This window comes from Aythya fuligula, chromosome 1, assembly GCF_009819795.1.
Source record: "Aythya fuligula isolate bAytFul2 chromosome 1, bAytFul2.pri, whole genome shotgun sequence".
NCBI classification, from domain to species: domain Eukaryota; kingdom Metazoa; phylum Chordata; class Aves; order Anseriformes; family Anatidae; genus Aythya; species Aythya fuligula.
This window is the reverse complement of record NC_045559.1, coordinates 35202836-35225664: the sequence shown is the minus strand read 5'-3', so window position 1 is coordinate 35225664 and position 22829 is coordinate 35202836. Positions and strand designations below refer to the sequence as shown.

Sequence of the window (22829 nt, the reverse complement as noted above, 5' to 3'; positions counted from 1 at the left end):
TGTAATTTCAGTGATCAGCAAACATCCTTTTTTTAAGTTGAGACGTAGATTAATCTGAGATGCCCTGCTCAATACATCACCATCACCAATACAAAAAACTATTTCTGAGCTCCCCCTGCTGTCTACAACATAGTATTATGTGGAAGTAATCAGTTTAAATGGTGTAGTGGATACTAACTGCCCTACTTTCAGTCAGAATAAAACGTTTTGTGAAAGGCATAGCAACAGCAGCATGCATAAATCACTGAATAAAGTGAACTTAAATAGACTCAATGAAATAATACATATATTATTGAAGTTTCAAACATATTTAAATAAAATTTAAGGACTATTTGAATAGTTGCATTTAGAAGTAGCAGAAAAGTAAGGCTAATCATTCCAAGAATGAAGCTTACTGCAAACTAAAGATTTCAGTAATGAAAAGCCACAGAAGAAACTCAAAGAGAACTCCAGTGTGTGAATTTGCTCCATCCCAAGGTACAAATTAACATCACCAGGGAAGAGCCAGCAATGTGCCAAACAACAGCTAGGGTGGAATAAATTTTGGTGCCAATGCAAGAAGCCAAAAATACAAACCAACCAAACAAACACAGATGAAAAGACAAGGAAGTCTGTATATATACATTTCCTGTACATATAAATAAGTCTGTATGACTTTTTTCGTACAGAAGAGGTATACATACTAGGAGTAGGTACCGCATGTGCAGATTCCCAAAAAAGGTGACTCACAGCACGAAACTTCAGAACAACTGCCATTTTGGTGTGCTCTCTTTTAATTATGTAAAGAGGCTAAACTACTAATCCAGACAATATGAATACATGCAAAAACATATGGGAATACACTTCAATACAGTAAAGCTCAACAGGTTAAAAGCCAATACCATACTGCTAAACTGGTCAACCAAGCACTGCCACTAACATGAACACAACTGCACTGGTGCTGTTTTCTGTGATCTCACCAAGCAGTCACACTTATAAACTATTTTTTTTTAAATCATCTTAACTCCTTACAGTGGTAAAAAGGCTTATACTAATGAAATAGTGACACAAAACTTGACGCAGTTTTCACCTTCTCCCATGAAATGGCTACCCATTGCAAAACTGAGGCTCTAAAGTCAACCACAATTGAATAAAACAGCCTGCTGCTACAGGACTACCACTGCAGCCAGAAGATTCAGTTCAAAAATTAAGCATTGGTATGTTCCTTGTTAGAGGTGGCCACAGAAGGAAAAGAGGCACCGAGAAATGCATAAGAAAGAGAGATGAAAAATGCTCAGATGAGAGGAATTGAAAAGGTAAAGGAGAAACAAACTGGAACTACAATCCAGAAAAATAGTGACAGCACTAAGAGTGTGTCCCTTCTGCAGTGCTGTTTCATGCAAAGAAAAAATGTAAGTTTGGAGGAGAATGAGTATTTGGTGAATGGCTTCTTGTGTGTGTGCTGTGTGTCATATGATGAAAATACGCAGTTTTATGCTTTTCTAATTTACTTAAGTGCATTAAACTAACCTAGAAGTAATAGAATTCTTCTATCAGCTTCTATACAGATAACTATCAAACAACAACATAGATTTCTTCACGTAAGCAATGTTAACACCCACTTGTAATTCAAACTTCATGAGGGAACGCTGGGAGGTATGAGTCTAAACACAGACTTTTTAATGTTTGCTAATTTAGTAGTAGACATGAGAGATAATAAACATAATTAAAATATAATTATCTCTTTTAAGAAGGCATGTCAAAAGACACCCTTAGAAATTCTTATGTTGTTTGTTGCTGAGGTTTCTGCTTCCAGAACCCTGGGAATAAGCAGAAAGCCCTTATTGAGATGTGACTACCTGCAAAGGGATTAACAGGAAAACGATTCTTCCTTATGCCAAATATAAATATACTATGTGAAACACCACAACCCCGGCTGCAAGAAAAGATAATTAAGTTTAGTTTCAGTAAGCGACTTTTTTCAGCTTACAGAAAAAGCTTATCCATAAAGCACAGATCCATCTTTTTACTCTTTGGCTTCCTCAGTCCAATTTTGTCCCTAAAAATCCAGAAGAATTTGCTATCACCTCTCAAAAGAGGAAGGAAACACACTATCTAATTAATTTCAGTTGCACACAACCCTCAATGACATCCACCCCAAATCAGACAGAATTCAGTCAAGTTTATACTAGTCAGATATTAGAAATACATCCCTCATAATTTCCCTCAGAAAAGTTGCAAAACAAGGAGCTTGTATAAGCAGATACAGATAGGTAGGACTGCTACTCTGCTGGCTGTGAGCAGTCCTCTCCATGATACAGATACATATGTAAAATCATTTTGTGTAACAGACCTGAAAACTAGCTTGTCTCGAGCTATCACCTAAATGAATGCTGAAGTAGAGAATTGTATCAAACCAAATAAATTCTAATGTGATCATTACAAAAAAAAAAAAGAGTAAGGACAAAGCTTTACCAGTTTGGTTTGGTGTCACTGATGTATTCCCTGTGCTTGGTACAAGAAATAGTGACTGGATGAAGGACCCCAGAGCATTCACAATATCACGGAAAACTTTTGTGGAATGTTGCTTCATATCATAGGATTGACAAAAGGACCTGAAAAGTATTTAGGAAATATAAAAAACATTTGACAATTTGGAGACTAAAAGCACATTTTAACTGCAAATATTTAGGTGAACAATAAACTTTAGTTTTGAGTAAATGTTTCTTTGATGCTGGTGAGACAGAGAGGGTTTGGAATACACAAATAACTGTAATAACTTCCTGGATAATAAGTATTACCTACTGATTTATACAAAATTATCTTGAAAAGTTTATTGCATGTAAATTTCAAGATTCTAGATATTTACGATGTTTTAGGAAGCGTTTTCCACCAGAAAAAAAAAAATAAAAAGATTTCTTAAAATGTAAGTAAAAGTGAAATTTGATGTATGTTATACCTTAATAGCTGAGGCTGCACACAAAGCCTGTGAATAGATTCTACTGCAACAGCTCTTAGCCACTGTGGTTTGTCTGCATCCAGAAACTTAACCAGCAATGACAGAAAGATCTCACATTCTGTTACCTAAAAAAAAGATATAGTTTATAGCCATTAGATAAAAAATAAAAAGCCTTCTGCAGAACATTTTCTCCAAAAATCTTCTGTTTCATCTTAGGAGTCTCATCTTTGTGCAAATTTTGCGCAGGATCTAAAAAATACCTTCACTAAGTATTTACTCAAAATTATGCAAAAAACATACCTACTAATCTGTTTTGCCAAGCTAATACATATGCAATTGTATTGAAAGAGTTAAATTCTTTAAAGATATTTCAACAAAATTCATAAACGTGCTACAGTAAACAAATGAAAATGAAAAAGAAAAGAGCTTTTTTTTTTTTTTTAAAGCAAATACCTAAAATTTGGGAGGTACAGAACAGCTGAACATGTGTTTTTAATGAACATTCTGTAAACAGCTTTAGCAACAAGAATCAAAAACCTCTTAGCAATTATTGTCAAAATGCAGTAATCAATGCTATCTAAAGCCAGAGAAGCAATATAAGAAGATTTAAAAGGTTCCCAAAATCTTAATTGAAAGAAAGTGAAGTATAGAAAAGACAACAGTTAACCTACTCAGAGTATTTGTATAAGCCCACATTTAATAAAATAATATGTGTAGAATACATGTAAACACAAACACACATAAGAGGAAGACAATATTTAGACTTTTCTTCCCTCAGTATAGGTCAACAGTTCCCAGCAGGTAATTAATGCTATTATTCACCGCAGTACTAGCATATATCTAGAAAAAAAAGAATTGCATAAAGAAAATTTGAACATAATCTTACCAGCAAACTGTAAAACTGCTTAATCAAAACAGAAACTACTCTCAGCAAACGCATACAGATGGGGAAATACGGTTTTTCCACTGGTGCTGGGGAAGATGATGTGCTAGAACCTTGTCTGAATTTGATATTTGGGGAGAAGAGCTTTATAACAAGAGGGCATACCCTTTCTTTAAGAAGAAAACTGAATTCTTGATGCTGAAAGAAAAAAAAAAAAGCATTTTTCATAAATTATAAACAGACACACTTCAGTTGCCTTCAGTAGCTCTGCTTATGCATGTTATTTACATTTACTGTTAAGATAAAGTACTCCGAAGTCACGTAAATCTTGGTATAAATTAAAAGCTCATGGAATGAAAAGGAAGAAAGACAACATTTTAAAGCTACCAAAAAAAATGATGAAATCACACAGTCAAGTTCATACGTACACTCCTCTTCTTGTATTTTGCAAATTAAAATAGCCTGCTAAAACATCATTTTTTATATATTAACCTTCTTAATTTCTCTAATGTCTGCCAAAATGGGTTACTGTAATATTATGGTGTCTTTATGTATCGTAGATGCACACAAATCATAGTTGTGATTGCTACTTCTTTGCAAGTGTTGCAAAGTTACAGTTTTCATTGAGATACTACAAATTAAATTACAGTGCTGTATCCATAAGTGTCACAAATGATACATGATAAGAAAACACAACTCTGGAGGGGATGCAACTGGCAAAATAAAAAGTGTTACATAGTATTACATGTTCCACAAAATGCACAAAGTATGAATGATAGAAAAAAGTGGACAAAATGCATGCAATACGTCTCTATCAAATAAAAAGAAAAATCAAGCATAAAAGCTACAGGTCCTTTTGAAGGTAGTATTCCCACTAAATTAAAGAGAAGTTAATGATGTGTAAATATTACTACACACGTAAAGAAAAGACTTCCTAACTTTCCCTGCAAGAACTACTCACTTGTAAAAACACTTGTGGAAAGTCATTGAGGACTGACTCAAGAAGTTCAAGGCCAAACGTTCGGGTCATTTCCGTCATACCCACGAGCCAGTAAGGAGCATCAGCATTAACTAACTGACAAAGATCCTTAAAAAGAAATACAATAACATTAACATCCTCTGCACAGTCTTTTACTGTGATAATTTTTGAGTCTACAAAAAAATCTGCTCTCTGACTCCTAGTAATTTTCCCACTTCAACATAATTTTTCCTCAAATATTTTACTTAAATTATTATGAAATAAAAATTGTTTGTTAATTGACTGGTATCCTTGTAGTAATTGTGTTTATTCTTGCCCTCAAAGATATCTCAAAATTAGTGAATTTGCTAAGACAAGAAGATTTTTATTGGTATGAAGAATGTAAATTATTATTTTTCATTATACATTCTACATTAATATACAGTACCAACACAAGAACTAAGACTGTGGTAGCAGTGTTTGGCGAAGGCAAATAAGAATCTCAAAGTTAATGCCAACACACATGCTTAGCTTTTCCAGTCATCCCTCTCAGATACAGCATATCATTGTCAATTACAATAAACACACGTAAGAAGGCCTGAAGCTCTGGTTAAGGACCTTACCAATATGCCAACAGCAGATTCTGAGATTTCTTACAGAGACACAGAAGCACCCAATCATAACTGCAAATGTGTAAGTATATGCTGCCCAACTACCTGAAAAAGCATATATGCATCTTTAGCACATGGCTTCAGTGTACTGACAGATCTTCTGTTACTATTTCCTTGAACCGCAGCTGGCTGTTCGATCGTGTCTGTATAAAAACAGAAGTCAGTTTTGTTAACAACGGAACTGTTCAAAATCAAGTACATATTAAGCGTTCTTACAAAGAGACCCTAAAAGAATGGCCAGGCAATTCTTCAACAACTTACCATTTGTAGAGGAATAAGGATTAGATTGAATATCAAATATCACGAATACCAAGTAATTCTTTACAATGCATGTTCTCTTGAGAACTGCTACTGTCACCCATTTCATGCTAGGTAATCTAAACTACCCTCACTTTATATCATAAAATACTTTCGGTTGGAAGGGACCTTAAAGATCATCTAGTTCCAACTCCCCTTGCCATGGGCAGGGACACCTCCCACTAGACCAGGTTGCTCAAAGCCCCATCCAGCCTGGCCTTGAACACTCCCAGGGACAGGGCATCCACAGCTGCTCTGGGAAACCTGTTCCAGTGCCTCACCACCCTTGGAGAAAATAATTTCTTCCTAATATCTAATCTAAACCTGCCCTCTTCTAGTTTAAAACCATTTCCCCATGTCCTATCACTACACCCCCCGACAAAGAGTCCCTCCCCAGCTTTTCTGCAGGCCCCCTGTAGGTACAGGAAGGCTGCTGTAAGGTCTCCCCAGAGCCTTCTCTTCTCCAGGTTGAACAACCCCAGCTCCCTCAGCCTGTCTCCACAGGAGAGGTGCTCCAGCGCTCTGATCACCTTCGTGGACCTCCTCTGAACTTGTTCTAATACATCCATGTCCTTCTGGTGCTGGAGGCTCCAGAGCTGAACACAGCCCCCCAGGTGGGGTCTCATGAGAGCAGAGCAGAGGGGGGGAATCACCTCCCTCAAGGCCACTTGGCCTTGGCCTCACAAGGTTCATGCAGGCCCACCTCTCAGGCCTGCTCAGGTCCCTCTGAATGGCATTTTTTTCCTCCACTGTGTCAACTGCACCACACAGCTTGGTAGCATTGGCAAACTTGCTGAGGGTGCACTCGATCCCACTGTCCATGTCACCAACAAAGACGTTAAACAGCGCTGGTCTTGATATTGTCCTCTGAGAAATACCATTCCTTACTGAACTCCAGCTGCACATTGAGCCATTGACCACAACTATTTGAGTGTGACCACCCAGCCAATTCCTTACCCACTGAGTGGTCCATCCGTCAACTCTATGTCTCCAATTTAGAGACAAGGACATCATGGGGGACAGTATCAAATGCTTTGCAAAAGTCCAGGTAAATGATGTCAATTCCTCTTCCCTCACCCCAAAGTCCTTTGCAATACTAACCCAAAGACCATCCCTCACAATTTGAAAAAAAAAAAGTATATTTTTCATATATATGTGTGTACATATATACATGTATATACACACATCTATCTATCTATGTATACTGACTGACACAATGGCTGAGGATGTCATCACCTTTGAATACTAATAAATGTACAAAAGACCTTAAAAATGAATAATGTCTGATTGTTTTTATAAAGTTTATAGATTTTTTTTTTACTACTACTTTATCTGAAAAAATATAAACGTCTAACATGTGTCCAAACAACAGGTTAATAAAAGCAAGCAGAGTAAGAAGTACGCCCACCTTTATATCGTTCATCTTCAGCAACCACTCTCTCAAATACAACAGTAACTACCTGTCGCACTGTAGCTGCTGCAGTGTTATTCGTGATATTATCTTTTGTGAAGTGCAATCGAAAACAAAGTACAATTGCCTGGAAAAAAAAAAGAAAACACACACCTTACAACACCATATCTTTACCTTTTAGCTAGGAGTCAAGATAGCTGATTGGGAAATATTTTCCACTATAGCTTCTCCAAAGGTTGCCTAAAAAAAATCTTTAATAACTTTAAATCTGAAGAATCAGAATATGTTTATGGATTATCCTAGCCAAAAATCTCTTTAGCAATCCTTCCTAAAAGTAAACTAGAATTGGTATTAAAGACATTATGATGCACCAATAAAACAGTAACTACCATACAGAAAATACACCATAATCACTACCAAACAACTTGTATGGATACTAACGCCAAAAAAAAGACATAGGAATTATAAAGTTAATTGTAGAAAGGTCAGACAACTCCAAAGCTAAAATTGACATAATCTTACACCATTCTTCTCCTATATTAAATTGCAATAGTTTAACAACCATGTTGGCTCTGCTGCTATTACTCTTCACTAAGGTGTATATTTTAATATGTCACTGTGCTGGCAGTGACCTGAATAGTGTTTCCCATTGGATTTAGTATTACCTCTAACACATTATAATTATTTATTTTATAATTTATTTTGAAATGTAATATCTGTATGTGTGGTGAAACCTGTATTTCTTGTTCTTTTGTCCTTATTTCATGTTCTTGCACAAACGTGAGCCACACCCAGCCATGCTGAGCCACACAATACGCACAACTTTCCTTTCTTGTGGACTCTGCTCATATGGCATCCCCCTCCCATCTTAGTCTGAAATTTTACAATACATTATACACCTTTAGACTTTCAGAAGACATTGCATGACTGTGTAGTTTAACGTAACTGCAATGCCTATATTGAGGGCCTTTACAAGGTTTACCAGTAAGTTAATTTCAATCAGTCAAGCTGAAACATGAATATGCAATACACGTCTGCCTCATAGTCATTTTCACCAAGAACTTTTCAACACGGGGTGGGGGGGGGGGGAGGGGGAAAATGACACTACTTTCAAATACTTCTCAAAAAAATCCTAGGGGAGGGAAGCAACAAACCAATCCATGATTCTACTCATGTTAAGTAAGACTTATATTTGGTTAATGCAGAAACTCTACTAATTCCATACCTTCATGAGAAGTATGAAGAAATAAGTAAGGGATATTGAAAAATGTGTTTGGGAGACACACACATATACATGTATATATATTTAAAAAAAATATAATTAAGTGAATTAGGATGTAGATGTCAAGAACCTAAGGGAGCAGGAGGAAGAGTACAGAGGAAGGAGAATTAGAATAAACAAGGGACAAAATGTGTAGTGATGTGTAGCACATTGCCACGAAAGATATGGGATATGCAGAGGAGAAAGTTACAGTAGTCTTAAACAGCAATTGTCTCCTGAATTCAAACCTGGTAAAACAACATTATTGCAGGTTGCTAAAGAACATCTGCTACCCAGTTAAAGAACAAGAATCCCATTTTCTAAATGAATTCCATTTTCTTCAAAAATGATGTTTCTGCCCTAGAACATAGCATCTAATTTCGAAAATGAGCATCATTTGGAACAAAAGAAACAAGATGGTGATAAAGAGCCTGACATAGTTTGCATACTCACCTCAAAATGAGCTGACTGACAAAACCTTCAGTCTTCACTAAGTTTCTATTTGGTATCTATTTTTCTATTTAATTTCTATTTTTTCATTTACATATTATTTTAATTTTCCATTATCATCCTGTGTTCAGCAGACATTTATAACCTGGCTTTGTTCTCTTTTCATGTTTTTATTTTCCTTGTTTAAGTATATTAATAATGCTTTCAATATCTACACATTTAACAACCTGGGTAGTTATTTCTCTAAAACTTGAAGCAAAGAAAAACTGAAATCACTCCAACAGAACATAATACCTTAAAAATATTCTTGAATTCTATTCTCTCAAAAAAAACTCATATCTCTCATATTAAACTGACACACTGAATGCAGAGCATAACAAAGACAGTAATTCACAATGGTTTGTTTAAAAAAAAAAATCTTCCTTATGCTGGAGAGAAAACAAATAAAATGAAGTCTAGAAAAGGGACTTAAACAGAACTTTACAATTCACAGGTGGGTAAATAGTGTTGTTCCTCATCTTGTAGTTTATGATTAAAATGATCAGTATACTTACTTTTTGTCTTAGTTGTAACATAACATCTGAAATTGTATAATGTTTAAAATTTTCATAATGTTATTTCAGTTCAGACTGAAAGAGCAGTAACTGGACTACCTAGGTAAGAGATTCAGGCCGGAGTGGGGGGGCAGCTTCTTCTAATATTTGCTGCAGTAGTGCCAACTTACACTGTGCTATGTGCTAATTTCACAAATAGAAAATTTATAGATATAGAAATAGAAAAGTTAGTAGATCAGAAGAATAAGCATTAGTCCAGTGTTTTTTTTATTTTAAATCCTCGTTAGGTCAGGAATTTGTTGTTGTGAGGAATTAAAAAACAGACTAAAAAGAAAGCTAGAAGAAATTCTGTTTCAGAGTCTAAACATAAAGCCAGTAGATAAAACAGAATCAAGATATCTCCCTCTTCTTCTATTATTTTCAAAAGCTTCATATGTAGAATTTCTCCCTGTTTTTTTCCTCTTGGATATAAGTACTCTAATTGGCAGTAACAAATTCTTACCTTAGACAGTGCTTCATCGTGCACAACTGTATTTGTTGTTAAAAGTACAAGAACTGTCTGAAGCAATTTAAGTTCTTCAAGGCTATTTTCCATCAGTTGCCAAAGCATATTAATAATGTTTCCTGCTGCAGCCTACAGAAAAACATTTTGTGCCAATAATTAATATGTTTATATTCTATTTGTATCATGCATACACACTTAAGAATAGCACTCTTGTAACTGTGTATCATAACTGAATTTGTCTGCTTGTCTATGCCATAGGACTACATTCACAATATAAAGCTAATTTCATTGTCACAGTCTTCACAAAGTATTTTTTTAATTGACAGCAGAAATCTCTTAATTTTTAGTCCAAATTAAAATAGATACTTTATTTTCTATTTGGAAACGTAAAAAAGACTGTACAAAGGCATTTACCCTCAAAATTCATTCATATCAGAGAAATATCAGTACAATTTTATACTATGCAAGCACAACCAAAGATATATTTTATTATTATTTTCACCAACTTCCTACCACACTCTATGTGCAGTACCATAATATATCAACTGACATTTAAAGTTGCAGGAAACGTACATCCATTTTATTTTATTTTTGAAAGTAATATGTAACAAACAAAATATATAGCGTTATCACATTCAGCAACTTTTATGGACGTAATCTGAATTGTGATGTTTATGAAGGACCATTCCATGTTCCATTCCTGCACTATAAGACTGCAAACTAAATAAGCCGTTTTGAACATTCATGAGTTCCTTCTATAAATTAGTATTTTCCCCACCACTTTTTTTAATAGTCTAAATTGTGGTTTTCTTTTAAATTACAGTTTTTATAATCTAAATGAGCAATATAATTTGCAAGCTATGTTGATTGTAACAAAAACAGTCTCCTAAAAAAGTATTCACCATCAGACTGGGGTCAGTATTTCTCACATTGAAATATTTATGTGTTTATATGAAGATTGACCTTACCTCTGAAACAACTTCATGGGACATGAGCCTTTGGATGGCTGCTAGACAAAGCTGAGTGATCTTTGGTTCCTTTGTTCCACAACCCATGAGAAAAGGCTGAACTACCTCTGAGCTGTTCTCTTTCAACGCTTATGAAAAGAGATATGGAAGCAGTCAATTTTTAACACTCTGAAGAATACAAAATTTGTTAATCATACCTATTAACAAAAAGCAATCTCCAGTCTTGGAAATTTGGGAGTTACTTTTGCACCACAGGGAAGAAAAACAACTGGCTGCCAAAGCTCACCTCCACAGTGACCCCAATGCTCTAATTCCAAGCATCTTCTCTCTCCTTTCTCAACATTTTGCCTTTCTTAGAGCAACTTTCTCTTTCCAAATCCAAAATGTTCACTTAGAATCCATTTGGTTTGTAACAAACAGTAAGGTTCTGCCTACTCCAAAGCTCTCTCCGTCCACTCTCCTTCTGGTAGCCTTTTCCTTCTGCTCTGTGCCACCTCAGAACCAAATTCAGAAGCAACACAATGCATGGCACAAAAAGTACCAAGTTCTCAGAAGGAAGAGGAAGAACAAAATGCCATCAATAAAGCCAGAGGAGAAAGAGACTCAAATGTTTGTATGCTGGATACACACACCTGGCTGTGAATTCTTCAACTGGTGTTTCAGTGAGGAATGGCAGTTTCTTAAAATGAAGCATTTTCATGAGAAATTATGAGTTTCAGGATTTTAAGAGAAAAAAAAATGCAATTAATGTAACATTCCACATACGTTGTTGTTCATTCATGAAAACTATTGGAAGTTCAGCTGCTCATTTCAGATACTAAAAATTTCCTCACAGCTGAAAACTGATTGTGTTCTTACACTGAATGTCATCCAATGTGTTTTAGTCTATGTGTAGTAATAAACATACATTTATGAAAAAACTAACACATTTTTAGAGCACAGATCTTACCACAATCAAACAAAACATACATTCCCACATAAAAATGCAAAAATGATCAAGTAGGTATTATACTGAACAATTTGAAGTTTGGTTCTCATGAAGGTTTTTTATAAGGATCACTACAATCGACTTGAAAAAAACGACACAAATATCAGGGTAAAAACTACAAAAACATATTTTAATCATATTTTCAACTGAAGTACTAGCACATGACTAACAAATTTCTTTGTAAACAATAGATTAAAATAGATTTTTTTTTTGTTACGTAGTAGCTCTCACAAGGTAATACTGACACGTAGACAGTCCATAGTCATGTCAGACTTTTCATGTCCAGCTGACAGAGGCTGACTTTGCACCAAATGCCTCACCAAAGACAATTAAAATGTGAACACAAACATGAATGAAGACATAATTTTAGGCATCTGTCGGTGTCTAGTGTGAACAAGAGAGCTAAGCTGCCTCTAGAGCCCATGACACATAGCTGAGAGAGCTTAGGAAGCTCACGCTGGACTGGATACAAAAGCTTCCTTACTCATACAACTTTCCGACTTGCCACCACATCAGAAACTGACAGAAAGAAGAAAGCAAATATTTTAAAAAGATACCAAAAATCTTTTCTATTTAATATAAGATTTTAAAATCATTATTTTAAAATCAAACTTGGTATTTTTCCTATAATCCACTAGAAGCAATCTCACAACAGGACATATATAAGCATTTTTACTTTATGAAGATGAAATAAATGTTTGGTCAATCTAGTTTGGTACCAACTGCTACATCAGTTTCAGTCTTAAAACATACAAAAATGTTCTTAATATCCATTTGTGCTTCCATTTCGCTATACCAATTATATATATTTTATTATTATTATTATTATTATTATTATTATTATTATTATTATTATTATTATTATTATTATTATTATTATTATTATTATTATTATTATTATTATTATTATTATTTGTTTTTTTTTTCTCCTAAGAGAGGACAACAAGTTACATCAGTGACCTCAGAGTTCGGGCAAGTTAAGCATGTCACCAGACATAGCGTTAGTTTTCTACTGTCATTGTTCAGGTTTTTTGTTTGTTTTGTTTTTTGTATGAATGAAAAAAATGCTAACTACATTCTATCTCAAACCTTACAAATGAAAACTAATGACAAAATTTGACCAACTACCAGAAGGTGTTCCCTCCGAAAGATAAAAGACTGCCAATCCATGCCCCAAATCAATAACCTTTTGCATCTCTGCACTTCGAAATGAAGATTAAAGACAAACAAAACCAAAAAGACAAAAAAAAACAACAAACAAAAAAATCCTTGCAGGATCACAAACTAGCTTTCTAAAACGTAAAGATCTTTATGGAGTAATATGCCAAAGAACGTCGCTACTTCCCAAATAGCTACCTACAGAATTCCCTTGTTCATTTATAGATTTTGATGCATAGCTGACATTACCTGGCATAGCTTTCCCACTTATGTCAGCATTCATGACAGCAGGAAAAACAAAGAAAATAAACAAATAAAAACGAGGCATTAAGGTGAAATATTGAAGGATGGGACTGCTACTTCAAGTAACTCTAAAAATTGCCTCCTTAACAATATCTGATTTACATACCTCAAAAGAAACAGCTTTACACCTATTTCATTTGGACCTTTACAATAATTTAGCTTCGTAAGGATTTTGACAACAGCTAGGGTAGACACTCAGGCATATAGGGGTATTCAAATCTGGCCAAAGGCTTTACCAGCAATTGGTAAGAAGCCATCGATTTACATACTACTTAATACAGCTGAAGAAAGTCAAGAGATACTGTTTTAAGCACTTACAAAGCTGCAACTCTCCTGTCCCTCAAGGCAATGGTACATCTCAAACTGGATGACCTTGTCTCAGATTAAGATGGATTTTTGCCTGCCAGGTACAAGTCTCCAAAGGCTAGACTCTCACAGCAAACACACAGATGAGGATCACACTGCAGAACGCTACACAGAGCTCTCAACAACAGCTGTGGTGAACGTAGACAGTGAGTAAGATATGGAGAATTTGAAGCCTAATAATTTCATGTTATTTTTCTAAGTGGATAATTACTTTTTGTAGAACCACCGCTAAAAATGGAGACCTTTCTCAGCATCAGTATAGCTTGAGAATGATAGAGAAGTAGAATTTTTCAGCATTACTGGATTTTTTTGCTAGGTGCCAACAAGCACCACTGATGTAGCACACACTAAAAGGCATTTAGGATTATAACACATAACAAAGACTCATCTTTAATGTTTTGATCTGTAACCCAAGTTTATTTTTCCCATTGTACTGCAAATAGTTACCTGCCAAAATATCAGTGTTCCGTGCAGCTATCGTTTTCACTTTTATTATTCCTGATTCAGCAGCCTGTAGGGCAAGGAAAATAAGTAGTTTAGATGCTATTTCACACATCAATATCTGCAAAGAAATAAACATATAAAATAAATAGAAATGTACAGTCTCAGAGAAAAAATATCTCTGTAGTGTTTTCAGCAAGCAGCACTAATGTAGAATTGAAACTCCTTTCCAGAATTGCACAGAAAGGGGTATAATCTGTGGGGTAGATATTTTAGAAGACACTGTTTTCATTGTATTATTTTTCCAGTATTATTTTTCCACACTCAAATTCTACCACTGCTCTTCAAGCCAGGTAAGAGCATTTTTGGTTTGAAAGCAAACATTCTTACTAAGATTTTTGGAAGGAAACCCAACTTCCCATGCACTTTGTGTCCGGAATTCCCCGTACAAATTAACCCCACGCAGCAGCACGTCCAACTTCTACAAGCCTTCCTAACAATATTCAGTTCTGGCCACCATGCCACACCAACAGCGCCCTGACCTCCCCACAAGCACTACCTGAAATCCCAGCCAGACACCTGGGCAGGAGGGATGTGCGTGGGAGCTGAGCGCTAGCGCCGCACCAAAAGGCAGAGCCAAGAAGGTCACATAGCACCACAGGTTATCAGTAGCTCCCCACTTAGCCTCCATGAACACCCTCCAGCGTAAATCACTGAGTCCTGTTTCCTAACGCAGTCAAGTCAAACTGAAAATTTAGCACTGATGCTTGCTTTCCCTTTCAAAATTAAGATTTCTGGCAAGTTTTATGTAAAAAAAAATATATATATATACCAAAATACACTGCAAAAAATGGCTCCTGTCCATTTTTTGTAATTCCATTAATGCATCTGAAACCTCCGGAAACAATTAAAGAAATTTCAATGAGCACACTGTGCACCAAAAATAAATGCAACTGTTTTTCCCAAATGATAGGACACATGCTTCTGGAGAATATTTTTCTGCCAAATTTGAGAGTACACTTGCACATTCGAACACAGCTTCATGTTTCTGTGTACTTTACACACTAAGCCTTTCCACTTTCCTTCCACTGTTCAGGGAAGTGTGCTGTCACTGTATGAAACCAAGTAGAGAAGCAATCCATGGCGGTAGATACATGAAAGTGAACGTGTATGCAGTTCTACCAAGCAGTAACATTTCCCCTCCATTGAAACACTGTTCCAATGAGATTTCCCAAAAAGCCAGACCAAGATGACTGCATAAACGCAAACTCAAGTATTTTCATTACGATTTTGTATTTCTCAAAGGAGAAAAAATTTAAAAATGGAACTTAAATTTCCAGCACTTACTTTGTTTCCCAACATAACCATAGGAAGACTATACGCAGCCCTACCACCACTTCAACACACTTGTGAAATTCTGGGGAATTCCATAAGCTTTGCTGAGCAGTGTTTCTACTTAAAAAAAATATTTATAGAATAGTATCAACAGTGCCTGAAGTAACAGGCAACACGCTCAAATGAGCGCAAAGCAAGATGCAAATAGATCTTCCACATAATTAAAATGAGGAATGCCAAAGACTATTCTCATTTATTTCAATTATGTTAACTTAATGTGTTGAAGTGTCTAAGTTTTAAATCAATCCGTGTTCTACTCCACTTATAAATGTCAACTAATGGGGAGGGGGGGATCTTGTCACAACAAATTGCTCTTGTTCATTAATATGACGGATTCGTCACAGTCCAACTTCAATTATCTTCAAACTAAGCCTCATCACATCTACTGCTAAGTGATTTATTTCTTGCCAGTATTGACAAATTCCCTCTGAATCAAACAAACAATGAGCTTGCCACATGCATGGCACCTTCACATACTCCAAACGTGGCACAAAAAAGGAAAAAATTGATTTATAACAGCACGTCTCTCATTTATTTGTCTGTTACCTTTCATGTAAAATAGCATAGATTTTAAAAAAAAAAAAAAAAAAAAGTAAAACAAAACAACCAAAACAACAGGTGTTAGAGCTTTTACTACTCTAAATATGACAGCTTTTCTCCTTAAGATACAGGAATTTCTGTGATTATCTTGGTTATGCTTTCTTTTCCCATTTCTATTTAGAATTCCAAATCAAATTGTTTACAACTGGAAACTAACTACGCTGCACACAACCTATTAAAAAACAAAACAAAACAAAAAACCACTCCACTGCCCTACATATGTAAAAAATAACCACATAACATCTACGAAAAAGGACTTTAGTTGAATAATAAACAATAGAAATAATGAGACTATAAGCAGTTCTCTGGCTATCCTATACACATCGGTATAAAAGTACACTTGGATAGCCTCAGTTTAACTCGGCAAGAGAAAAGAGGTGTTAATAATAGGTACTATGTTTACAAATTTACTTCAGTTTGAGCATTACTGCAGCACTCTATGGGTGACTGCCCCATCAGAAAAGGACACCATAAAAACACTGATCAGGGAGATGGCCAGCACCAACCTGTGCATCTGCTGGTGTTAATGCAGTTAATCCACTTTCATGTAAACATAAGGCATCATTTTTTTACAAGTCACAACTTTAAAAGTAACATAATCAGAGTTTCTGTTAGCACCACAATTAACAGCAGTCTAATGAGCAAGTCAAGTACCTTTTAAGAAGCAGCAAATGCATACATAATTCCTGCAATGTAAAAAAAGCTCAAGTGCACCTGAGAATTTCAATTAATTAGATTTCCAATTCAGCTACCCTAATAACTGAAATGAACGGAAATCAAATGCCTCCAATGCCCAATTGCCACTGTTGGGTTTTGTTTTGTGTTTCTGGTGCACTGGAAAACTGCAAACTGGAGCACTCAGTTTGGGCAGGAGAAATATCAATGAGGAGCAGAGATTCAAATGAATCTCTTCTGGATACTTTGATTTGCTTCTCAGCAAATCAGTCTGTAGTCTCACAGCAAAATCCATCAGGATCCTCTGGGCTCAAGCACTTGTCCCACCATCACTCTGCTTCCTTGCAACTTGCCACAGATTTGCTGATTGCCTGGAAATCACCTTTCCCCAAAATCCAAGGCAAGTAGAGAATTTATTTACAAAAATCAAGGGTGTAAGAGTTTCTCAGATCCAAAACTCCAGAAGAGAGGCCGTAAGGAATAATGGCACGCAGCGCCCCTGAATACATAACTGTGTAATTGTTTAGGGTGGAGGGGTCACTTCTCACAAGCAAAACCACCGTAGAAGCCCTGCTGCAATGTGGCAATGCAGGTGAGCAAGGTGGGATGGGATCTGACGGCACTTTGGCTGCTCCACAGTGATCCCCACACTCTTACTCTGGTGTAAGCGTGAATAAGCTACCCTGCCTTCACTGAGAAACAACACCAGTTGGCTACTTTTCCTAAGGGAAAGACAAGAAATTGTAATCCTGACTCTCTTTCTCATCAGTGGCCCTTTTCCCTTGGTCTTTTATGTTTCAGCAATCTTTAAAAGTTTTCAGAAAAGATTTTTAACAGGTTTTATGAAGAGTCAACTTGTTGATCTTCAAAGAAACTGGCGGCTCACAATTACAGCCAGAAGTCAGCACCTTTTTTATTTAAAACTAAAAGTGGTATCACCACACAAACAGCCAGGCAAGTACTAATTTCTGCTAAGGACTGATTCAGCTTTAAATATATATATTTTACATGAGCTTCTCATTGGACAGTATTCTTACCAAAACACTATAAACCCTCAAATCCCCACCACAAGTGCACTGAATGGCTATCGATGTTTCGATTATATGCTCAGAGCAAACTGCTGTCTCCAGAGATATCAAAATTGCCACCCAAGTTTTCGATTCCTCTCTTTTGAAAGGAAAAGCGTCCAGTGCTTTCAGGTATGATGGCCTGTGTTGGCATTCACATCATACTGTTTGCAAACCTTTTACTAAGATTGGATGAGAATAATGTGTGTCATTACGGTCACTTTCACAGTCATTACGTGAAATAAAAAGAGCAATTTTTTCCTCTCTGTCGCTTTTTGCCTTTCTAACCGGAGCACTAACCCTATACCCAATAGCTTAGATAAGAGATTCTCCTGCCTAAAGTGCAGTTTCACATCAATGTTATTCCAGCTTGCTTTGCAAGAGCACATTCTGGACCATTACTGCACTGCACAACTATTATTTGGAAAAGGACACGCACACAAAAAGCTCCACAATAAACCAACCCCATGAGAGCACTCGAGTGTACCACTTCTGTGGGAAAAAGCACTGTACCTTCCTTCCACATTTTTATCCTCCTCCTCAGCAGTACAATCCCTGCTCAGACCCTGCCCTTTCACACACACTTACTCCATCTGTGATTTAAACTGGTGAAGTTAGTCCTGGTCTGACAAAGACTCTCACAGGGAATTATTATATTGGACGATTTCATGTGCTTGGATTAGAGCTTGCTCACATTTCACTGGTTTGGAGCACAGGTACAGCAAGGCCTTTAATGCCATCTCCTATAGTATTCTTATAGTCAGATCAGACAGCAGACAGTAAAGCAAGTGGAAAACTGGCTAAACGGTTGAGCTTGAAGGGTTATTACAGGTGGTATGAAATCCATCTGGCAACTAGTTACTAGTGGATCTCCTCGGGGACAGACAGTGGGGCTAATGCCATTTAACATCTTTATTAGCAGCCCGGGTAATGGAATAGGATGTGCAGACAGGTATCCACTCCCATATAGCAGAAGGTGGGTTTCTATTCAAAGGAACCCAGCCAGGCTGGTAGGAACTTCATGAAATTCAACATGGACCAACACAAATTCCTGCACTCGGCAGAACAGCTCCACACACCTGCAGAGGCTAGGGGCTGACCAGCTAGACTGATTCTCCAGCTTTGCAAAAAATAACACAGGGTCTCAGTGTACAATGAAGAAGATCATGAGCCAGCAGCAAGTCCTTGCCACAAAGGTGGCCAACTGCACCTTGGGCTGTATGAGCAAGTGCTGCCAGCAGGCTGAGGGATGCAGTCTCCCCCTCGCTCCTGCTCTTGTGAGAGTGTTGCTGGAGTACAACGCGCAGCTTCGGGCTCCCCACGCAGACACTGACATGATGGGGTGAGTCCAGAGAAGGTCTACCGAGATGGTCAGGGGGTGGAGAATAGTATATGAGGAGATGATTGAGAGTTGCATTCGTTCAGCCTGGAGATGACAAAGTTAAGGGGAGAGCTTGTTAATGCCTACAACTCTTGTTAATGCCTACAACTACTAATGGGAGGCTGTGGACAATGTGCACCTGTTGCAATCCCTGCTCAGAGGTGTACATCACTGGATATATGTACAAGAAAAGAAAGAAAGCAGGTAAAACTAAAACCGGTAATTATTTCAAGTCATTTCTAATTCTGTAATTCTCACACAAGTTTCTCACTATAAATTGAGGACTGCATTTCAATAAACCACTTTCACTATAGCAAAACCTTCCTACAAAAGCAGCCGCAGCTAGTTTTTCAACTTTAACTTTGGAATCTGTGATTTGTATGAACCATTAAACAGCCCTCATTAAACAAGAAATTATTATGAACTTCAAAATGGAAAGTATATCACCTTTATTTCACATTTAGAGACAAGAAATTGCAGCAGATGGTCAGTCCCTATTTATATACAAATTAATTTCTTTAACTGTTCACACTTAGCCTGGAAATAAAATTGTTCTGGTTTATTCTACATCATGATCTACTAGTGCTCAATGAAGGCAATAATTAGTTTACATTTCCAGCCCCAAGAACAGGGACTACGGTTGGAGATATCAAACTAATTCATGCTAGACTTGACTCTGCTCAATGATGGTGTCAGTCTCAACTACAGGAACTCCAACGCCAAGAAAAGAATAGGAGCACTACTTGATTCTACTATACACTTTCTCCACCAATTCAAGATATGATATTGCAGATTTTTGTTATTATTAACAAAAAATTTCAACTCCAGTTTCCGTGCAACTATGTTAGTTGCCCTGATGTTAGAAGTAGCTATTTCACTTGACTGGAACCGTTACTCCTCTGGTCCATCCATCTTCTGAAATTGTCAGTTTGCAGCATCAGCAGCCAATTCGGGATCCTGAAGGTTAATCAGCAGTAATGCCATGAGAGGTGCCAGCATTATCTAAATTGCTTCAGAGATGATACCTCTGGAGGTAACTCACTTGACGTGAACGTAGAGGTAAAGATAATGCAATGCCAACATTTTCCATCAGGAGTTTTCATTTGACAATCGAAATACACTTCAGCTGGAAAGCCATCACGTATAAATCAATAGAACAAATCAGAGCGAATAACACACAACAATCCATTACTGAACAGCAATGATGGAGACAGAGGTGAAAAAAAAAAAAAACAAACAACCAAGACTTGACACAGAAGAAATACACCTAGTTAGCAACAAATTCTTAAGTTACACTTCTCTCTTGCACAGTAACATAGAATCAGGATTTACCCCATATTTAGTTTTGTATTGTAAGTACAGATTACAGTAATATTACACCTATATATAGTGTACAGACATCTTCACAGTGCCCACGTCAAGCATTCATGCGTTTCTGAGAGACCCTTAAGTAGAACACAAGTGACTATAAATCACTGGAACACAGCACTTGAATTTTCATGATATACTTTTGTCACAACACTCATCAGCACATGAAAACCTGTTTCAGAGGTTTAGGAGTTTGAACTTGAAGTTCAAGCTAATTCTGCCTTCAGCTTGTCAATCACAACAGACCGCACTAGGAAACCTCTGAGGCATCACCACAAATAGGAGATTTGATCACCTAGTCACAGTGATGGCTCTTTGCCTGGCACCTGGTGAAAAGAAACAACATTTAACATTTTGGGCTCAGGCTCAGAGCTCGAGTCACCAAGTATTTCCAATTTCTGCTACAGGTTTCCTGTTTAGTCTTCAGGAAGCCAGGGGATGTAGGTGGGGATTCAGTCAGGGATGAAGGTGCACAAAATTTAAGCATCTAGACTTGCACTGCACTGGAGATGGTTTAAGGAGAGGCTTCAAGAATTACGGAGCACTCAGCTGGGACTAATCCAGCTGACCCCCTAGGAGGGGCTCTGTGCAGACACCTAAGCTTAGACCTTCGTATCTGAGACAGCTGCATGCAGACAGAAGGCCCATGCTCTTCTGGACTACCTGCGGGAAGCCAAGCAAGAAACATTGTGTGGCAAAGACACATGAACGTGTTGGTGACAGACTAACCCAATCCCCTGGCCATGCTCCACTGACCGTATCTCCGTAACACAGAGACCCTGCACAGTCGGTGAAGGGAGCTTAGACACCCACAGCTAGGCACCTGCTCTGCAGTCTACCTTGAAAAGCTTACAGATAGACTGAGGCACGGAAAATATTGCTCGCATACTCATTCATTAAATTGCAAGGTATTACATGATGGGGGAAATGGGTCTATAATCATAGTGCCAGCCATTCTTGAGAACATGGTATTTCTTATCACAGATTGAAACGATGATATGAAACTTCAAATTTTCAAGTATTGAAACTCAGAACACATTGGAATAGATGGCAGTCCCCTAGAAACACAGCGGTACATTTTTTAAAATAATGTTGAAAAAGTATTACTGCATCTAGATCAATATTGAAGAAAAAAAAAAACATTGCAAAATTGATGGATCCCAAACATGAAGCTGACTGAAGTGGCAACTGGTAAAGGTTAAGCATTACAGAGGAAACGTAGGAAATATCAGCACTCACCTGTTGCAAGTTATCAGCTCAGCTACTGGCTGGCAACCAAAGAATGCCACAGAAAAATTTCCAGTCACATGCACGAGACATATGTTTGAGTGCAAGCTACCAAATTTTGACAACATGCATTTTACAGCCCACTTGCTCTATTTCAAATGAACCTTCAAACTGTTAGATAAGTGAATACCCATTAAAGCAAACAAAAGAACTCTATAAAATGCTTGCATCTTTCCAAACTAATGCCGTGAAGACATGAAAATTAACCGACCTTGAAAGCTCACTATAGTTTAGGTTCCCTGTGGGCTGTAACTTCAGAATTATTTAATTCATTTTAATAGCAAAATAAAGCACAAAACCCAACAACTTCATTACTACTGTAGGGAATGGTCTATGTACAAAGATCTGTTCTTTGCCTGGTCTGTGTGGCTCTTGCCTTTTTACTGCAAGACCAGCATGAACACAGAGCTCTCAGAAACCCGTCAGTGCTCGCAACGCATCAAAGTGCCTCAGAGACCCACATCACAAGGCATCCCAGCACGCCGCTTTCTTCCTCAGCTTCCTCTGATTTGTGTCCTGCACTACATTCAACAAACTTTCTGAAGTGTTGTTACTGTTACAGAACAAGCAAGTTTTAAAGTTTGACCATTAGCTTTTATTTTAAACTGTTCCCGACAGCTGCCTTAGGAACCTGAGTATCCCTTCAACGTTAACACCCACTGAACTGCTCTGCATCTTTTTAACATTTCCATTCTGCAATACAGATGTGGTTTCATAGTTACCCACTGACATCAGAGACTCCCTAGCAAGGCAGGCTTCCAAACGAATGTTTTGGTCTTAGCCCTAAGATGTGCTCATTATCGGCGTTTCTTTGCAGAACCAGACGGATTTAACCCAGCGAAGGGAGCTGCCACGTGGATCTCGATGGGCAGGAGTGGACGACAGGAAAGAACTGCATGAACTA

The 22829-nt window shown here is 37.2% G+C and overlaps 1 protein-coding gene across 7 annotated transcripts in view; it reads right to left on the bottom strand.

The window, feature by feature from the left end:
* Window positions 1–22829, bottom strand: part of MON2 (MON2 homolog, regulator of endosome-to-Golgi trafficking) — a 68144-nt gene that overhangs the window by 40355 nt on the left and 4960 nt on the right. For 4 of the 7 annotated variants that reach the window (XM_032193788.1, XM_032193790.1, XM_032193789.1 and 1 more), the window contains exons 2-10: window positions 14159–14222; window positions 10897–11024; window positions 9926–10057; window positions 7156–7285; window positions 5496–5593; window positions 4783–4908; window positions 3825–4019; window positions 2939–3063; window positions 2455–2594 (exon numbers count right to left, since the gene is read on the bottom strand). In XM_032193788.1, the coding sequence (XP_032049679.1) occupies window positions 2455–2594; window positions 2939–3063; window positions 3825–4019; window positions 4783–4908; window positions 5496–5593; window positions 7156–7285; window positions 9926–10057; window positions 10897–11024; window positions 14159–14222 (1138 nt within the window). Of the gene's footprint in view, window positions 1–2454; window positions 2595–2938; window positions 3064–3824; window positions 4020–4782; window positions 4909–5495; window positions 5594–7155; window positions 7286–9925; window positions 10058–10896; window positions 11025–14158; window positions 14223–21877; window positions 21897–22647; window positions 22721–22829 lie in introns of those variants that run through there. The other 3 variants (XM_032193793.1, XM_032193792.1, XM_032193794.1) reach the window with 3 other exon arrangements.